Source organism: Geotrypetes seraphini, chromosome 8 (assembly GCF_902459505.1).
Source record: "Geotrypetes seraphini chromosome 8, aGeoSer1.1, whole genome shotgun sequence".
In the NCBI taxonomy this organism is placed as follows: domain Eukaryota; kingdom Metazoa; phylum Chordata; class Amphibia; order Gymnophiona; family Dermophiidae; genus Geotrypetes; species Geotrypetes seraphini.
In genome coordinates, this window is record NC_047091.1 from 56849728 (window position 1) to 56864400 (window position 14673).

Sequence of the window (14673 nt, forward strand, 5' to 3'; positions counted from 1 at the left end):
CATGTAGGGGTCCCAGGCTATGGTTGGCTTTTGATAACTCGCTTGCCAGGGCCCCTTCTTTCTTCTTCCCTCCCTCTATCCCTGCAGCTGAAGACAGGCACCTCCCCCCAGTGGTCTGAGACAGGAGGGAGCAGTTAGGAGAGGGTCTGAGGGCAAAGAGGGGCTCAACAGCGCACAACCACCTTTCCTTCCCTCCCTCCATCAGGTGAAGTGCAGCTCCACCAATGTTAAAAGGAGCCGCGTCGAAATCAGAGGCCTGCCACTGGCGTAGCACTTTCCCCTCTGCCTTTGTCCCGCCCCTTCTCTGACATATGGGACCGCGGCAGAGGGAACGTGTTACGGTGGCGGCAGGGCTCCAATTTCAAAGCAGCTCTTTTTAACATAGGCGGAGCTGAACTGTACCTGATGGAGGAAGGGAAGGAACGGTTGGGCAAATTTCGGCAATGGCAGGAATTGTTTGGCGGGCCAAGCACCGTGAAACTTTGTTTCTTTAGGCAGCCCCGGTTGTTTACTTGGATTCAATGTCAGCATTAGGGTTCACCAGCCGCCAGCCGTGAGAGCCGGGTGAGGAAGGCCGCCGCAGGCTCGTGGCTAGGTAGGGGGACAACAATGTCGCTTATGCTCATGCCCCCGCCGCAGCTCTTCTCTCGATCCTGGTGCGGTTCGAGAGAGGAGTCGTGGCGGCGGCTTAAGCATAAGCGCGATTATTGTCCCCCTACCTAGCCGCGAGGCTGCGGCGGCCTTCCTCACCCAGCTCTCACGGCTGACGGCTGGCGGCCGGCGAACCCTAATGCTGACATTGAATCCAAGTAAACAACCGGGGCTGCCTAAAGAAACATGGTAATCATATTCTGTCCTGAAAGCCCCCGCCGCAGCTCCTCTCTCGATCCTGCTGCAGTTCGAGAGAGGAGCCGTGGCGGCGGCTTGAGCATAGTGCACAGTGAGAGTCAGGGGCGCGCATGCGCAGTCGTGTTTCCGCGACGGGATCAGGGAACACGACTTTTGAGTGCGCATGCGCGGCCTAGCATTTTATTATATTAGATAATCTATGCATTTTGACTGAGGGGGGAAGTTATCCATATAGGCTAATGGGCTATTGTTAAAATGGATTATGTTGCTGTTTTGTGGATTATTAGTAAATACGAGGTCTGATTTCATAAAATGCTAAAATTGCACGTTAGTCATAAAATAAACTATGGTAGCTTATGTTGATAACTTCCCCCTAAGCTTCTGAAAATTAATCCTGGAATTCTGTGGGTTTTTAAAAAATAATTTCAAGTTGTGAATCAGCCATTCAGAATCTGCAAGGGGCAGTGAAATTCCTGATTAAAAGTAGGGAATTTGCTTTCTCTGAAAGAAACTGTATATTATAGCATTCTCCCTTTACCATCTACAGCTCTATAATATATTTACAAGCATTATGAAGTATGTCCCTGGACCTCACCATAGGATAAGTCATTGCCTTGAAAGCCTTGAAGACTATATTTTGAAGAAAGTCAAACAGAACCAGGAAACCCTGGATCTCAACAATTCCCGGGACTTCATTGATAGTTTCCTCATCAAAATTGATCAGGTGCTTGTTTATAGTGGGTCAGGTGACCTGATATATTTTCTCTCTTTATATGTCTGTGAAATGAAACATGAGCTTAACTGTCCAGTAAATAATATTATTAAATATGTCTTACATACATACATGTGCATATTTATCACTGGTCCCTCAAAGCTGAGCTGAAGTCCACCGCTTATAGTTCTGCCAGTGGGAGGTGCTGTTTCACTATCATATTTTGAATCGTGAGGGACAGGCAAGCTCTGCAGGACTCCAGGTAACCTGCCAGTCACTAGAAATTGAAAACTCAACACAGAAGCACCACCACCTACTGGCAGCAATGCAATTGGAGGACTCTCCGAAGGAACAGTGATGGTTATATGTGGGTTTGAATGTTTCTTTTCAGGCACAGATTTTAAAAGAAAAATTGATGTACCTATCTCCTAATAGTAGTAGTTATGTGCATTTAAGGACTCAACAATTATTCTAAAATGGAGGTGAATGCTGTTTACGTCCAAAATGTTACTTTTCTTGTTCTATCCTCATTGCAATCACTTGTATGTTCATCAGTTATTTTAATCTTTTCAAGGAAAAGCAAAATCCCTCTTCGTATTTTCACATGAAGAACCTTACTGCAACAGTTTTTTCCATATTTTTTGCGGCAACTGAAACCAGCAGTACCACCTTGAGATATGGATTCTTGATTCTCTTAAAATATCCAGAAATTGAAGGTACAACCATTGTTTTTCCTGATTAGGTTACCTATGTCCTTGAAATTCAGGCTCCATAACTGTTTCTGAAATTTACTGATGGAATCCAGTAGGGCATTAGTTAACAAATAACTTGTATTAGCAATATAGAACTACAAACATTGAATTCCTATGAGTGTTGCAGCAGTTACCGCTGCTGCTGGCACTAAAATCTGCACTACGCCTTAGTAAAGGAGGGGGTAAGTATTCCTAAAAAGTACTCAAAAAAAGAAAATAAAAATAACATAAAGCTACGCCAATGTTATGCCAATTTTTAAAAAGGGCTCCAGGGGAATGGTAAGCCTCACTTCAGGGCCGGGCAAAATGGTAGAAATAATTATAAAAAAAATAAAAATTGTGGAACACGTAGACAAACATGATTTAATGAGACAGAGTCAGCATGGGTTCTGCCAAGGGAGATCTTGCCTCACAAATTTGCTTGACTTCTTGGAGGTGTGAATAAACATGTGGATAAAGGTGAGCTGGTTGATATAGTGTATCTAGATTTTCAGAAAGATTTTGATAAAATTCCTCATGAGTGGAGAGAATTTGCGGTAGCCAGTCAACAAGCCACTCAGCGCAGAGCAGGATCGCCAAGCCGATTCTGCAGGTGAAGAGCCTGATAAGGGTTGGGAGGGAAGGGGCTGGGGCAGTGCTCGTTGCCGCTGAGTGGCAGAAGAAAGCCGATCCTGCGGGTGAAGAGCCTGACAAGGGAGGGAGGGAAGGGGGCTGGGTGGAGAGTCTGACCAGGGGGGGAGGGGGCTGGGTGCAGAGCCTGACAGGGAGAGGCTGGGTACAGGGGGTACGGAGTTGGAAGTTGGGAAGGTAAGGAGGACAGATGCTCAGGGTGTTGGGAAGATAGATACTGCACATACTGGGAGAAGATTGGGAAGGATAAATGCAAGGGCTGGGGGGGTAGGGAAGGAGGAAAAGAGAGATGCTGCACTGGTGGAGTAGTGGGAAGGGAGAGAAAGAAATGCTGCTGGTGGGAGAGGGAAAAGGAACAGAGAATTGTTGGACATATGTGTGTGCAGGGAAAGAGAGATGATGTATATGGGAAAAGGAAGAAAGAGGGAAAATTGTTGGACATGATGGTGGAGAGGAGGGAGGGAGAAGTGTTACACTGGGAGGGAGGAGAGATGACTCAAAGAAGGGAGAGATGTCAGACCACTGGAATAGGAAGGAGAGAGAGAGATATGCCAGACCACAGAAAGGAGAGGAGAGAGATATTAGACCTCAGGAAGAGGGAGGGAAGGAGAGATTCCAGAGCATGGGAGAGGAGAGAGATTCCAGGCTTTGAGAAGGAGAGGAGAAAGATGCCAGATCATATGAGGGGGGAAGGGGGACAATAGAGAGGGATGAGATGGTGAATAGGGATGGAGGGGAAGGGGAGACAGAGGGACCAGATGGTGCACAGCAATGGGTGTGGCAGGGAAGAGAGATAGAAGAAATGCTTCTTACGGATAGATGGGAGTAGGGGAGAGGAAAGAGGGAGGAGATGGTACACATGGATAGATGGGAAGGAAAGGCATGAAAAAGTAGATTTTGAGAAGAAAGTAGAAAAATGGAAGAAAGTTGAATGTTAAAAGTTAATGCTAGAGATGGATATATGGCAGAAAGTGAAGGAGAGAAAAACAGCAAATGGATAAGGTGGCCCTAGATACACAGGAGCACAAACAGAAGGAAGAGACTGGGAAAGATAGTTTGAAAACCAAAATCACCAGACAACAAATGCAGGGAAAATGATTTTATTTTCAATTTAGTGATTGAATTATGCCAATTTGGGGAATTTATATCTGCTGTCTATATTTTGCACTGTTAAGGAAGAAATACATTTGTTTCTATTTCTCTGGGTTTGTACTGCATACAGTCTTGAATCTTAGGGTTTTGTTTATATATATTAGTACGTTTAGTTTGTGGTCCTATATTTGCATAGGGGTTATTTATATTCTGGTAGGAATGAATGTTGAGAAGCATACGTACAGTATGCTTTGTGTAGTTTAATTTTGTGGTTAACCATTATGTATTAATAAGATTATATTGTGTATATATATATATATAAGAAAAATGAATGGAAAAAAATGGTATTATAATTAGTACTATTATGTAGGTGGGGTCTGGGGCAGAGCTTGTGGGCTCCCCCAAACAAAAAAGTGTTCCGCTGCCTATGAGCACATCAGTTTTTGAGTTTGATCACTTTAATTATACTGTATGTACCCATTAACATTGCTTATGATATTTTTTTATATATATATTGTATTTTGAGAACTCCTGAGTAGAGAATGACACAGACTCCTGAGTAGAGAATGACACAGCATCAGAATTTATCATCATTCCTGTCCCCATGGAAAATCACAGGAAAACATTCCCATGTCATTCTTTAAGGAGAGAGGGAAGAATCAGAGTATGAATTGGCACAACCACTGACCGTCAAGCCTTGCATTGAAAAATAGGTTGAGACAGAAGCTAAAGAATGGCAAGGGATGGGTTCTCACGGTTATCCTTGGGGACGGTGACAAATTCTGTCACTGTGTACTCTTTGAGGAAGGTTTAATGCAGAAACAAGGACCATGTTGGGTTCAAACTTTTATCTTCATTGTTACCATTTTTGCACAATGTTCATTTGATAAATAAATATTATTTTTATCGACATCATTTTCAACATTTCTTCAATCTCTTGGATATTAGTTCCCTGTATTCATCCAGGTACACTTTTAGGTTTGTTTGTTTTTTTTGTCTACTTTTCCTTTAAAACGGTAATTGACCATGCCATTGATGTTAATTTAAAAAAATTAATTCATCAATTAAAAGTTCCACATAGAACTAGGAGCAGCACCTAGCAATGCCCCTCACTCCTCCCATGCCAACCATCTGTACCCTCCTCTCCACACCCCCTGCTCCTTCCGTGCCTTCATGACACACTCGCATCCTCCCTTCCCACCCCCGTACATCTTTAAATCACCACTGTGAGCAGCTTCTCTGGCCTGCTGCTCACGCTGGCATAGACTTTCTCTCTGATGTCACTTTCTGGCCCCGTGACCAGAAAGTGATTTCAGAGGGAGCCAGGCCAGCGCAAGTAGCAAACTAGAGTAGTTTTTCACGCTGGTGAATATTTTATAGAGAGATGGAGAGACAGGGGGAGCGTGGCATGGGGGGGGGGGGGAGAAGTGAGGTGCCAGCACCCCCACCAAGTTAGCGCCTGGGGCAGTCTGTCCCCCACCCCCTCTTACTACACCACTGGATAGATGTTTCTACCATGGCCTGGAACGCTAAATGCTGTGACTCTGCTCCAATGCTCATAGAATTCCTATGAGCTTCAGAGCAGCGTTGGAGCATTTAACACCCAGGGTCATGGTAGAAACCTCTACCACAACTTACTAAAAGAAGGCCCTAATTTGTTGGAAGTCCATTTGGTTTCTCTTTCAGAAAAATTACATGAAGAGATTGATCGCATAGTGAGTCGAGAGCATATTCCATGCATGGAGGACAGGAGTAAGATGCCATATACCAATGCTGTGATCCATGAAATTCAACGCTTCAGTGACCTTCTTCCAATAGGTGCACCTCATGAAGTGACAAAAGATACCCAGTTCCGGGGATACACTATTCCCAAGGTAATTCTGCTCTGTTTTTCTTACAATCTTTACTAATACTTGATGAGAACTGGAATACTGTACCTGGGTGCATAAGAAAAGGGTGAACAAGTATCAGGGAGGATGCGATGAAATCACTACACTAGTTATTGTTTGTCTGTTTTATTAACATTTTCTTGATGATCCAGCAGAGCTGCCTAATGTGGATGGAGATGAAAGAACCTCAGCCTGTGGAGGTGGGGTGAAAGAAGAGGTAAAAACATTGATTGATGTTAGAGCAGGGTATTTGGTTGCCTGGCCTCTGCCTAAGCACCGAGTGGAATCCCAGATCTGGGGAGGTGGATCTCTGCAATGGTGGGTCAAATGTATCCTCTGCTAAGGAGCAGAGGTGAGAAGAGCCAATTTTCCTGAGCAGAAAGACAAGATTAAGAAAAGGGAGTGCCTGGCTGTAAAGGACACCTCAGGAAAGGGGAGAGTGGGCATGAAGGAGCCCTACTCTTGGTTTGACTTTATTTAGTCTGTTGAGACTATGAGGTCCTAGCCCCAACATCCAGACAGGCACAATCCATCAGGAATAGAGATTCCCCAAAAAGAACCCTAGGGGCTTCCCAATCCTGTAGTTGCAGCAAAAATAAGGAGAGCACAAAGGCTGAAGTAAAACATGGTTTATTAAAGGAAAGGAAAAACAGGAAGTTGCAACGTTTGTGCTCGAAGGATGTATGAACTTTCTTAAGTTATGCCACACCAACTTCAAATCCAAATTACAAGGCAACAACTTACATAGTAATTACTCCAATCTAATTGCATGTAAATTTTTATGGTTGCATTTAAATATTCATATATTATACCCAAAAGCAAGCAACTTGTCTCATACTTAACCTTATTTAGCATTTTCCTTAAGCTTCCCCTTTTCACTGTCCAAAATAAACATGAAGGACCTGATTCTGTTTAGGATGCCCGGTCTCAGCTGCTGGCTAAGTGGCTTTTGAGAATCATACATGGGCCTCCTATACAGAATTGTGTCTCTCCTGATCGACGGACCCCAAACCCCGCCTAAAAACCCTGATTCTCTAACTGGCGTCCATGTCACAGGTTCCAGTAAGAGAATCACGATGCCGCTGAGCTGATCGCGGCAAAAGAATCTCCATGCTGCATTCAGCTCAGCGGCAGCGGTAGAGACCCCTCCCCTCCCCCGACACCATCTGCAACAGGAGGAGTGCCCACTCCCTCTTGCTGAAATCCCTGAAACATTCCCTCAACCATGACAGGCAGAAAGGATGCCCACTCCCTCCTTCTGTTACCCCCTGCCCCCAATAATCACTCCTCCAAAGCATTCCCTGGTAGGAGGGATGCCCACTTCCTCTTACCGAAACCCGAAACCCCCCCAACCTCGATAGGCAGGAGGGATGCCCACTCTCTCCTATAGCAAGCCACCTTCCCAGAGCAGAACCCCCCACTCTGACACCCTCGCAGAGCAGACCCCCACCCCGGCATCCCCCGAACAGAGCCCCCACCCCTGTACCCCCAGAGCAGAACACCCATGCTGGAAGCCCCTAGAACAAAGCCCTCACCCCGGCACTCCAACCCCCCCAATACCTTTTGGAGTACCGCCAGCTGGAGAGATACCTATACCTCCAGCCAGCAGGCCCACCTCTTCAGAATGGCAGGCCTTCCCCTTGCACCAGGGAGGGACATAAGTCCCTGACTGGCCCAGGTGCCTAAGGCCCTGCCCATAGTACTATTACTATTTATTATTTCTATAGTGCTGAAAGGCGTACACAGCGCTGTACATTTTAACATACAATAGACAGTCCCTGCTAAGAAGAGCTTACAATCTAATTTAGACAGGACATTTCAGGTTTAGGGAGATTATAGTGGGTATAGGTATCTGACAGCAGTGAGTGGGGCTTAAGAGTTGAAAGCAGTTTCAAAAAAGGAGGGGCTTTAAGAACCTGTGCCAAATGAATTCTTAGGCCTCCTTCCCAGTGCATTCTGGGATGCACTAAGAGTGGCCTGACTCTGATTGGCCAGATCCTTAAGGCCACTCCCATGAGCATTCCTCCTACCAGGGGCTGTTTCAGGGCAAGATGGATTGGGCTTTTGCGAGCTTAGAGAGGTGCGTAGTGCCGCTTATGCTCACCAAAGACTAGGCGTGGGCGTGATTTTACCCAGAAGTGGCCTTAGGCGACCTTAGGTGGCCCTACATGCCTCCCTAGGGCTGCAAAAGGTGTCTGAAAAGTAGGCCAGCAAAATGCTGGCCTACATTTCAAATAGATGCAGCCGCTGAACTGATCCCAGCAAGGGAATTTCCCTGCAACAATCAGTTTAGCGACTGCAGCAAGGAACATGTCCCCCCCATGAAGTTGGCTGGCAGGAAGGATGCCCACTCCCTGTTGCCGGAACCCCCAAATCCCCCCCACCCCTGAATGTCAATGGCAGGAGGAGTGCCCAATTCCTCCTGCCACCACCACCCTGAGACATCCCCTGGCAGGAGGGATGCTCACTCCCTCCTGCCAACATCCATTCAAGATATCCCCCAGTTGGAACCCCTGAAGAGCCCCCCTCCCCCGCCCTCAAATGTCTGCAGCAGGAGGAGTGTCCAATTCCTCCTGCCACCACCCTCAGAAGATCACCAGCAGGAAGGATGCCCAGTCCCTCCTACGGGAACCCCCCCCTGAAAACATGTCCCTACCCTGACACTCCCAAGCCCACCCGGATCCCTCCCTTAACTTTTTCTTGCAGGCCAGCCGGAAGGATGCTTACTCCCTCCAACTGGCAGGCCCGCCTCCATAGAATAGTGGGCCTTCCCCTTCCCAGTGCATCCTGGGATGCACCGGGGAGGAACCTAAGGCCCCTTCCATTAAGAGGTGCCTTAGGCACCTGGGCAAACCGGAATCTTAGGCCTCCGTGCCAGTGTATTCTGGGATGCACTGGGAGTGGTCTAAGACTCTGATTAGCCAGATCCCTTAGGCCACTCCCATGGAGACTGACTTGGAGAAAGGCCTAAGATTCTGGTTGGCCCAGGTGTCCTAAAGCCCTTCCTAAGAGAGGGGCCTTATGTGCCTTGGCCAATCAGGTTGCACCGGGAAGGGGAATCAGGTTGCACCGGGAAGGAGAAGGCCCACCATTCTGTGGAGGCGGGTCTGCCAGCCGGAGGGAGTAAGCATCCCTCTGGTCAGCCTGCAAGAAAAAGGTACGGTGGGGGAGGGGGGATCCAGGTGGGCTTGGGGATGTCGGAGTGGGGACATGTTTCAGGGAGGTTCGAGCAGGACTAGGTGGGCAACCCTCCTGCCTGTGACATGGACGCTGGTTAGAGAATCAAGATGGTTAGGCATCTGTCTATCAGGACAGATACGATTCTATATAGGACGCCGGTGTGCGATTCTCAGCAGCTGCTTAGGCGGCTGCTGAGACTAGCGTCCTATACAGAAATTTCCCCTGAGTGTTTTGCTTACCACTGATGGCATTATTCAAAAATATTCAAAGCCAGGACTCGTCTATTTCTTTTTTAGCTGGCTAACACATAACCACTTAAGTTAATTTTCAGCGCTTAAGTACCTATGGGTTACTTCATAAAAATAGGAGACTTTTATGTGGTTCCATTCATGCCAGTGGTTCTTAAACCTGTCCTGGAGGACCCTCAGCCAGTCGGTTTTCAAGATATCTCTAATGAATATGCATGAGCGAGATTTGCCTGTAAAGTAGGTAGTAGGCTTGAATATTTCTGACATGCATATTCATTAGGGATATCTTGAAAACCCAACTGGCTGGAGGTCCTCAGGACAGGTTTAAGAACCACTGATTTATGCAGTAAACCTGGCTGCTTGAGCTGAATATCAGCACTTAAGCAGTTATGTGATAACTCTTCCGCCAGAATGCCCCAACATAGCGGGCTTTGATTTAGGCACTAATCACAACATTCAGTGGCACTTAGCCAGTAAAGTGTTGTTGAATATTAGCAGCTAGTCCTGCCTAAATGATTTAAACGGAATAAACTGCTTCGAATATCAGTTCCAAACCAGGAGCTTCATTGAAAGTTACACTCTCTGGGGCAAGGGTTACATGTACATTACAGTAAATCTCTTTCTTTATCAGGGCACACAGGTGATCCCCCTACTCCATTCTGTGCTACGGGACCCAACACGATTTAGTGACCCAGAGAGCTTCAACCCTGGACGCTTCCTAGATGAGAAAGGCAACTTTAAGAAAAATGATGCATTCATGCCATTTTCTGCAGGTAAAAAATCTCTGCTGTGTTTATAGAAAAAAACGATGACTAAGTGTCTTTATGATCTCCAAATATTTTGTGTCTGTGTCTTAAAATTTCTTATTAGCATTGTTCCATCATAGTCTTTTAAAGGGAAATTCTGCAAAGTTTTCTTTTGAAAATAAGCTTGCAGATCCATCTGGAGGTGTGTAAGTGTCTCAAAGAGGCTGAAATTGGTCTAATACTTTACAGTATTTGTATTACCTTTCAAAATTATTATTATTATTATTGTTGTTGAAATGTTTCTTGTGTCTTTAATTCTATTTTTAAACTTGCTTTGAAGATCTTTAATAGAAGAAAATACAAACATAAGAGTTCATCTAGTATTCTTTTTCCAACAATGACCAGTCCAGATCACAAGTATCTGGCAGAATCTCAACAAGTATCAAGATTCCACGCTAGTTAGCCTCAGGGATAAGCAGTGGCTTTCCACGAGTCTACCTTAATAACGATGTATGCACTTTTTCTTCAGGAGTTTTGTCCAAGCATTTTTTTTTTTTTAATCCATCTACATTGTGGAAAAATTAGCTCGTAACTGATAATTTTCTTTCCTTTAGTCCTAAAAGATTAATCCATACTTCTGGGTTGTGCCCATCTACCAGTAGATGGAGATAGAGAGTCATTTAGAACTTTGCCATATAAAGATGCAGTGAGTATTGTTCGGTGGAATGGAAATGACATGCCATGTTCTGCCCACTAGTACGGCTCATTTTCTGTTATATACTGTGAGCTGGATTCAGTAAATGGCACTCAGAATAATAAAATCAATGCTGAACAGTATTCTATAATGGGCATTCCAAGATGGATGACCTTTATAGGCAGGAGGAGTTACACCTAATGAAACCAGGTTTAAATCCTGGTACACAAGTTAGGCACAGATCTGCAGTATTCTATAATATTGAGCACATCTTAAGGGAAAGCCAATGACCTGCCCATGTCTCTTACATTGTTGCATCCACATGGAAACACTTAAGTGCTACAGTCGACTCCATCTAAGTGCACATCGGTTAAGCGCACGCTTCGATTATCAGTAGCCTACCTCCACAGTCCTGGGTTGTTTTTTTTTATATTAAAGTCAATGGACGTAAACGCCGGATAATCGCAAATCAGAAAAGCACATAATCCGCTTATCAGCACTGATGTTATAGGTCCCACGTCTATTAGCTCACGTTACGTTCACTCCGGTTAAAAGCAAACACGTTCTCACATTGATGATCCACATGTATTGGATCAGCAGTCTAGGCCTGGCCAGGTGTTCAAATTTTCGAAAATACATCATGCATCTCAAGGAGATAAACCCTTGCTGAACTCGTCCAACACGCTGATCAAAAGTCATTGTCCTTGGCTGAACGTGTTCACCACGCTGGAAATAAGTCATTGTCTTTGGCTGAATGTGTCGATGTCTTAAAGAGACTTGACCAAAAGGAAAGTCAGGTCGCCATTGCAAAACTGTACAGCATACATCCTAGCCAGATTTCTCAGATTCACAAAAAAAGCATAGGCGTCAGAACAGGGAGGGGGGAACCATGACCTCCCCAAAAATTGGCAGTGCTTCGGTTCCTTTTCCTTCGTTTCTCCCTCCCCCCAGTGGGACCCTGCGGCACCATCAGCTCTCACTCCCTCTAATGCCAGGCCTGCAGCTCCGGACTTCCCCACACCTGCTCCCCCCCACCCCAGTCGCTATTATTTAAAATGTTCCGGCAGCCATGGCACAGCATCCACCAGATGAGATTCTGTCGTCGACCTGCCCCAGAACTCTTCTTGCAGCAGCGACTTCCTGTTCCCGCCTAGGCGGGCGGCTGCTGCAGGAAGAGTTCCAGGGCAGGCCGATGGCAGAAGTCTTCTCTGATGGATACAGCACCGCAGCTGCCATAACATTTAAAATAAGAGCAACCCAGGGGGGGGGGGGAGCAGGTGTGGGGAAGTCCGGAGCTGCAGAGCCAGCGTTAGGGGGAGTGAGAACAGGGCAGTGTGCTGGTCCAACGTTGCCTTCAACACCGGCTGTAAAACGCAGCCAGCGGGGAGCTGGGGGGAGACAGGGAAGAACAGATGTTACATGGGCTGGGAAGGGGTTGGAAGGACATATTCTGCACTGGCTGGGGGTAGACGGAAGGACAGAGGTTGCATAGGCTGGGAGGAGGTAAGGAAGGACAGATGATGCATGGATGGGGTGTTAGGAAATGAGGGAAAGAGGGGTGCTGCCAGTGGGGGAGGGAAGAGAAAACTGGAGTGGGAGGGAAAGAGAGATGGTATACATGGGGGAAAGGAAGAAGAAGGAGAATTGTTAGATATGATAGTGGTGGAGAGGAGGGAAAGAAAAATATTACACTGGGAGAGATGACTCAAAGAACTGAGAGATGTCAGATTCTGGAGAACGATGATGAAAGGACAGAGTTGTCAGACCACTGGAAAGGAAAAGAGAGATGCCAGACCAGATAAAGGAAGTAGAGAAGAAAGAGATATCAGACTGCAGGAAGGAGAGGAGAGCAATGTTAGACCATGGGATGAGGGAGGGAAGGAGAGAGATGCCAGACATGGGAGAGGAGAAAGATGCCAGAACATATGAGGGTGTAAGGGGGAAGACTGATGTCAGATCACTGGAGAGAGAGGGAAAATATGGTGCACAGGGATGGAGGGGAAGGGGGAAGAGAGAGGGAGGAGATGGTGCACAACAATGAGTGTGGCAGGGAAGAGAGATAGAAGAAATGCTTCTTATGGGATAGATGGAAATAGGGGAGAAGAAAGAGAGGGAAGATGATACACATGGATAGATGGGAAGGGAAGACACAGAGAAGTAGATTTTGAGAAGAAAGCAGAAAAATGTAAGAAAGTTGAATGTTAGGGGTTAATGCCAAAGATGAATGTAGGGCAGAAAGTGAAGGAGAGAAAAAAAGCAAATGGTAAGAAGGCCAAGGAAACACAAGAACACAGACAGAAAGAAGTGCAACCAGAGACTGGGAAAAGATAATTGGATCACCAGACAACAAAGGTAGGGAATATGATTTTATTTTCAATTTATTGATTGAAATGTATCCCATTTGAGAATTTATATCTGCTGTCTATATTTTGCACTGTTCAGGAAGAAATTAATTTCTTTCTATTTCTCAGGTGTTATAATGCATGTAGAGCAAGGGTGTCCAAAAGGTCGATCGCGATTGACCAGTAGATCTCGAAAGCAACATTAAAAAATTTGCGCCACATTAAAAAATTACTTATGTAAAAGTAAAAAGGTTATTGCCTAATATACCCCCCTCTCTCTTTTACTAAGCCATGGTAGAGGTTTTTATATATAATTCTTCCATATGTGACTAGCATGTCAATGTTATAGAATAATGCTTAGCACATACTCACCTAAATGCCAATTTGTGACATCATCAAAATGGTTACGTCTGCCTGTTCTATAAATTAGTACACGTAATCAGTACCTAGATTTAGGCAACCTTTACAGAATTACCTTTAATATGTTGGATTTGAAGAAGCAAAGAAAAACAGGCAAACAAAATCAATCGATTCTTTATTGTAGGGATGAAAAACAAGGCCCAACACAGGCTGTGTTTCAGCAGAAGCCTTTGTCAGGAGTCCAAAGTTAACTATGTATAAAAAATACAAAAAACATAAAATAAGATCAAATAAAATGCAATGTATAAAACAAGTGTTACCCGATGTCTGAGCCCATCTACTTGTCCCATGAATAAAATTTGAACTTGCCTATGTTGTTGGTTCCTGGGTGCAGCTTCATTTATGTATAAGCTAAAACATTTTTAGACAACTTATTTTCTGGGGTGAATGACTTTGAAAACTGCCTTTGAACAGGAATGATTTCAATACGATGGGATATAGCAGGGTATAATGAAAAGAATATTTATTTTCTCTTTTGGTCTTTAGGGAAGCGCATCTGTCTGGGAGAGGGCCTGGCACGGATGGAGCTCTTTCTGTTCTTTGTCTCCATCCTACAGAATTTTAGCCTGAAATCCAACACACCTCCCAAGGACATCGACATTAGCCCTGCAGTGAGCAACTTTTCAAGCTTCCCTCATTTCTATGAAATCTCATTTATCCCTCGTTAAAACAAAGACTGAGTCTGGCAGATGGAAAGATACTGAATGTGGATCAGGACCTGTGCTGTGATACTTCACAGATTACATGTGGATGCCCTGTATTAATTGGTTCAAAGGGATGCCTTTTCTATTTATCATTACCAGGAGCGTAGCCACTGGTGGGCCTGGCCCGCCCAGTTTGGTTTCAAGCCCGGCCACCCAGTAGCTGCAGACCACCACCAGTTTTTTGTACACTCTGCCAGTGGCTGACCCAGAAGCCTTACCTCTGAAGCGTTTGCATTTTGCATCAAAGTGAAGGCTTCTGGGTCAGCCGTCAGCAGCATGTAGTAACCACTGCTAGCATCCTGAAGAAATGGTATGCAGGCTGGGGGCTGGGAAGGGTGGGCCAAAGAGAATCTGCTGCATGGGCTGGGGGGGTGGGAAGACAGGGAAAGAGGAAGAATTTGCTGCATGGACTGGG

At 45.5% G+C, this 14673-nt stretch overlaps 1 protein-coding gene across 1 annotated transcript in view; it reads left to right on the forward strand.

Moving 5' to 3' along the window:
- LOC117365083 (cytochrome P450 2G1-like) overlaps positions 1-14473 on the forward strand; it is a 36025-nt gene extending 21552 nt beyond the window's left edge. The window contains exons 5-9 of the mRNA XM_033955011.1: positions 1397-1573; positions 2136-2277; positions 5722-5909; positions 9984-10125; positions 14041-14473. Of these exons, the coding sequence (XP_033810902.1) occupies positions 1397-1573; positions 2136-2277; positions 5722-5909; positions 9984-10125; positions 14041-14222 (831 nt within the window). The 3' untranslated portion in view covers positions 14223-14473. The remainder of the gene's footprint in view (positions 1-1396; positions 1574-2135; positions 2278-5721; positions 5910-9983; positions 10126-14040) is intronic.
- Positions 14474-14673: the final 200 nt, after the last annotated feature.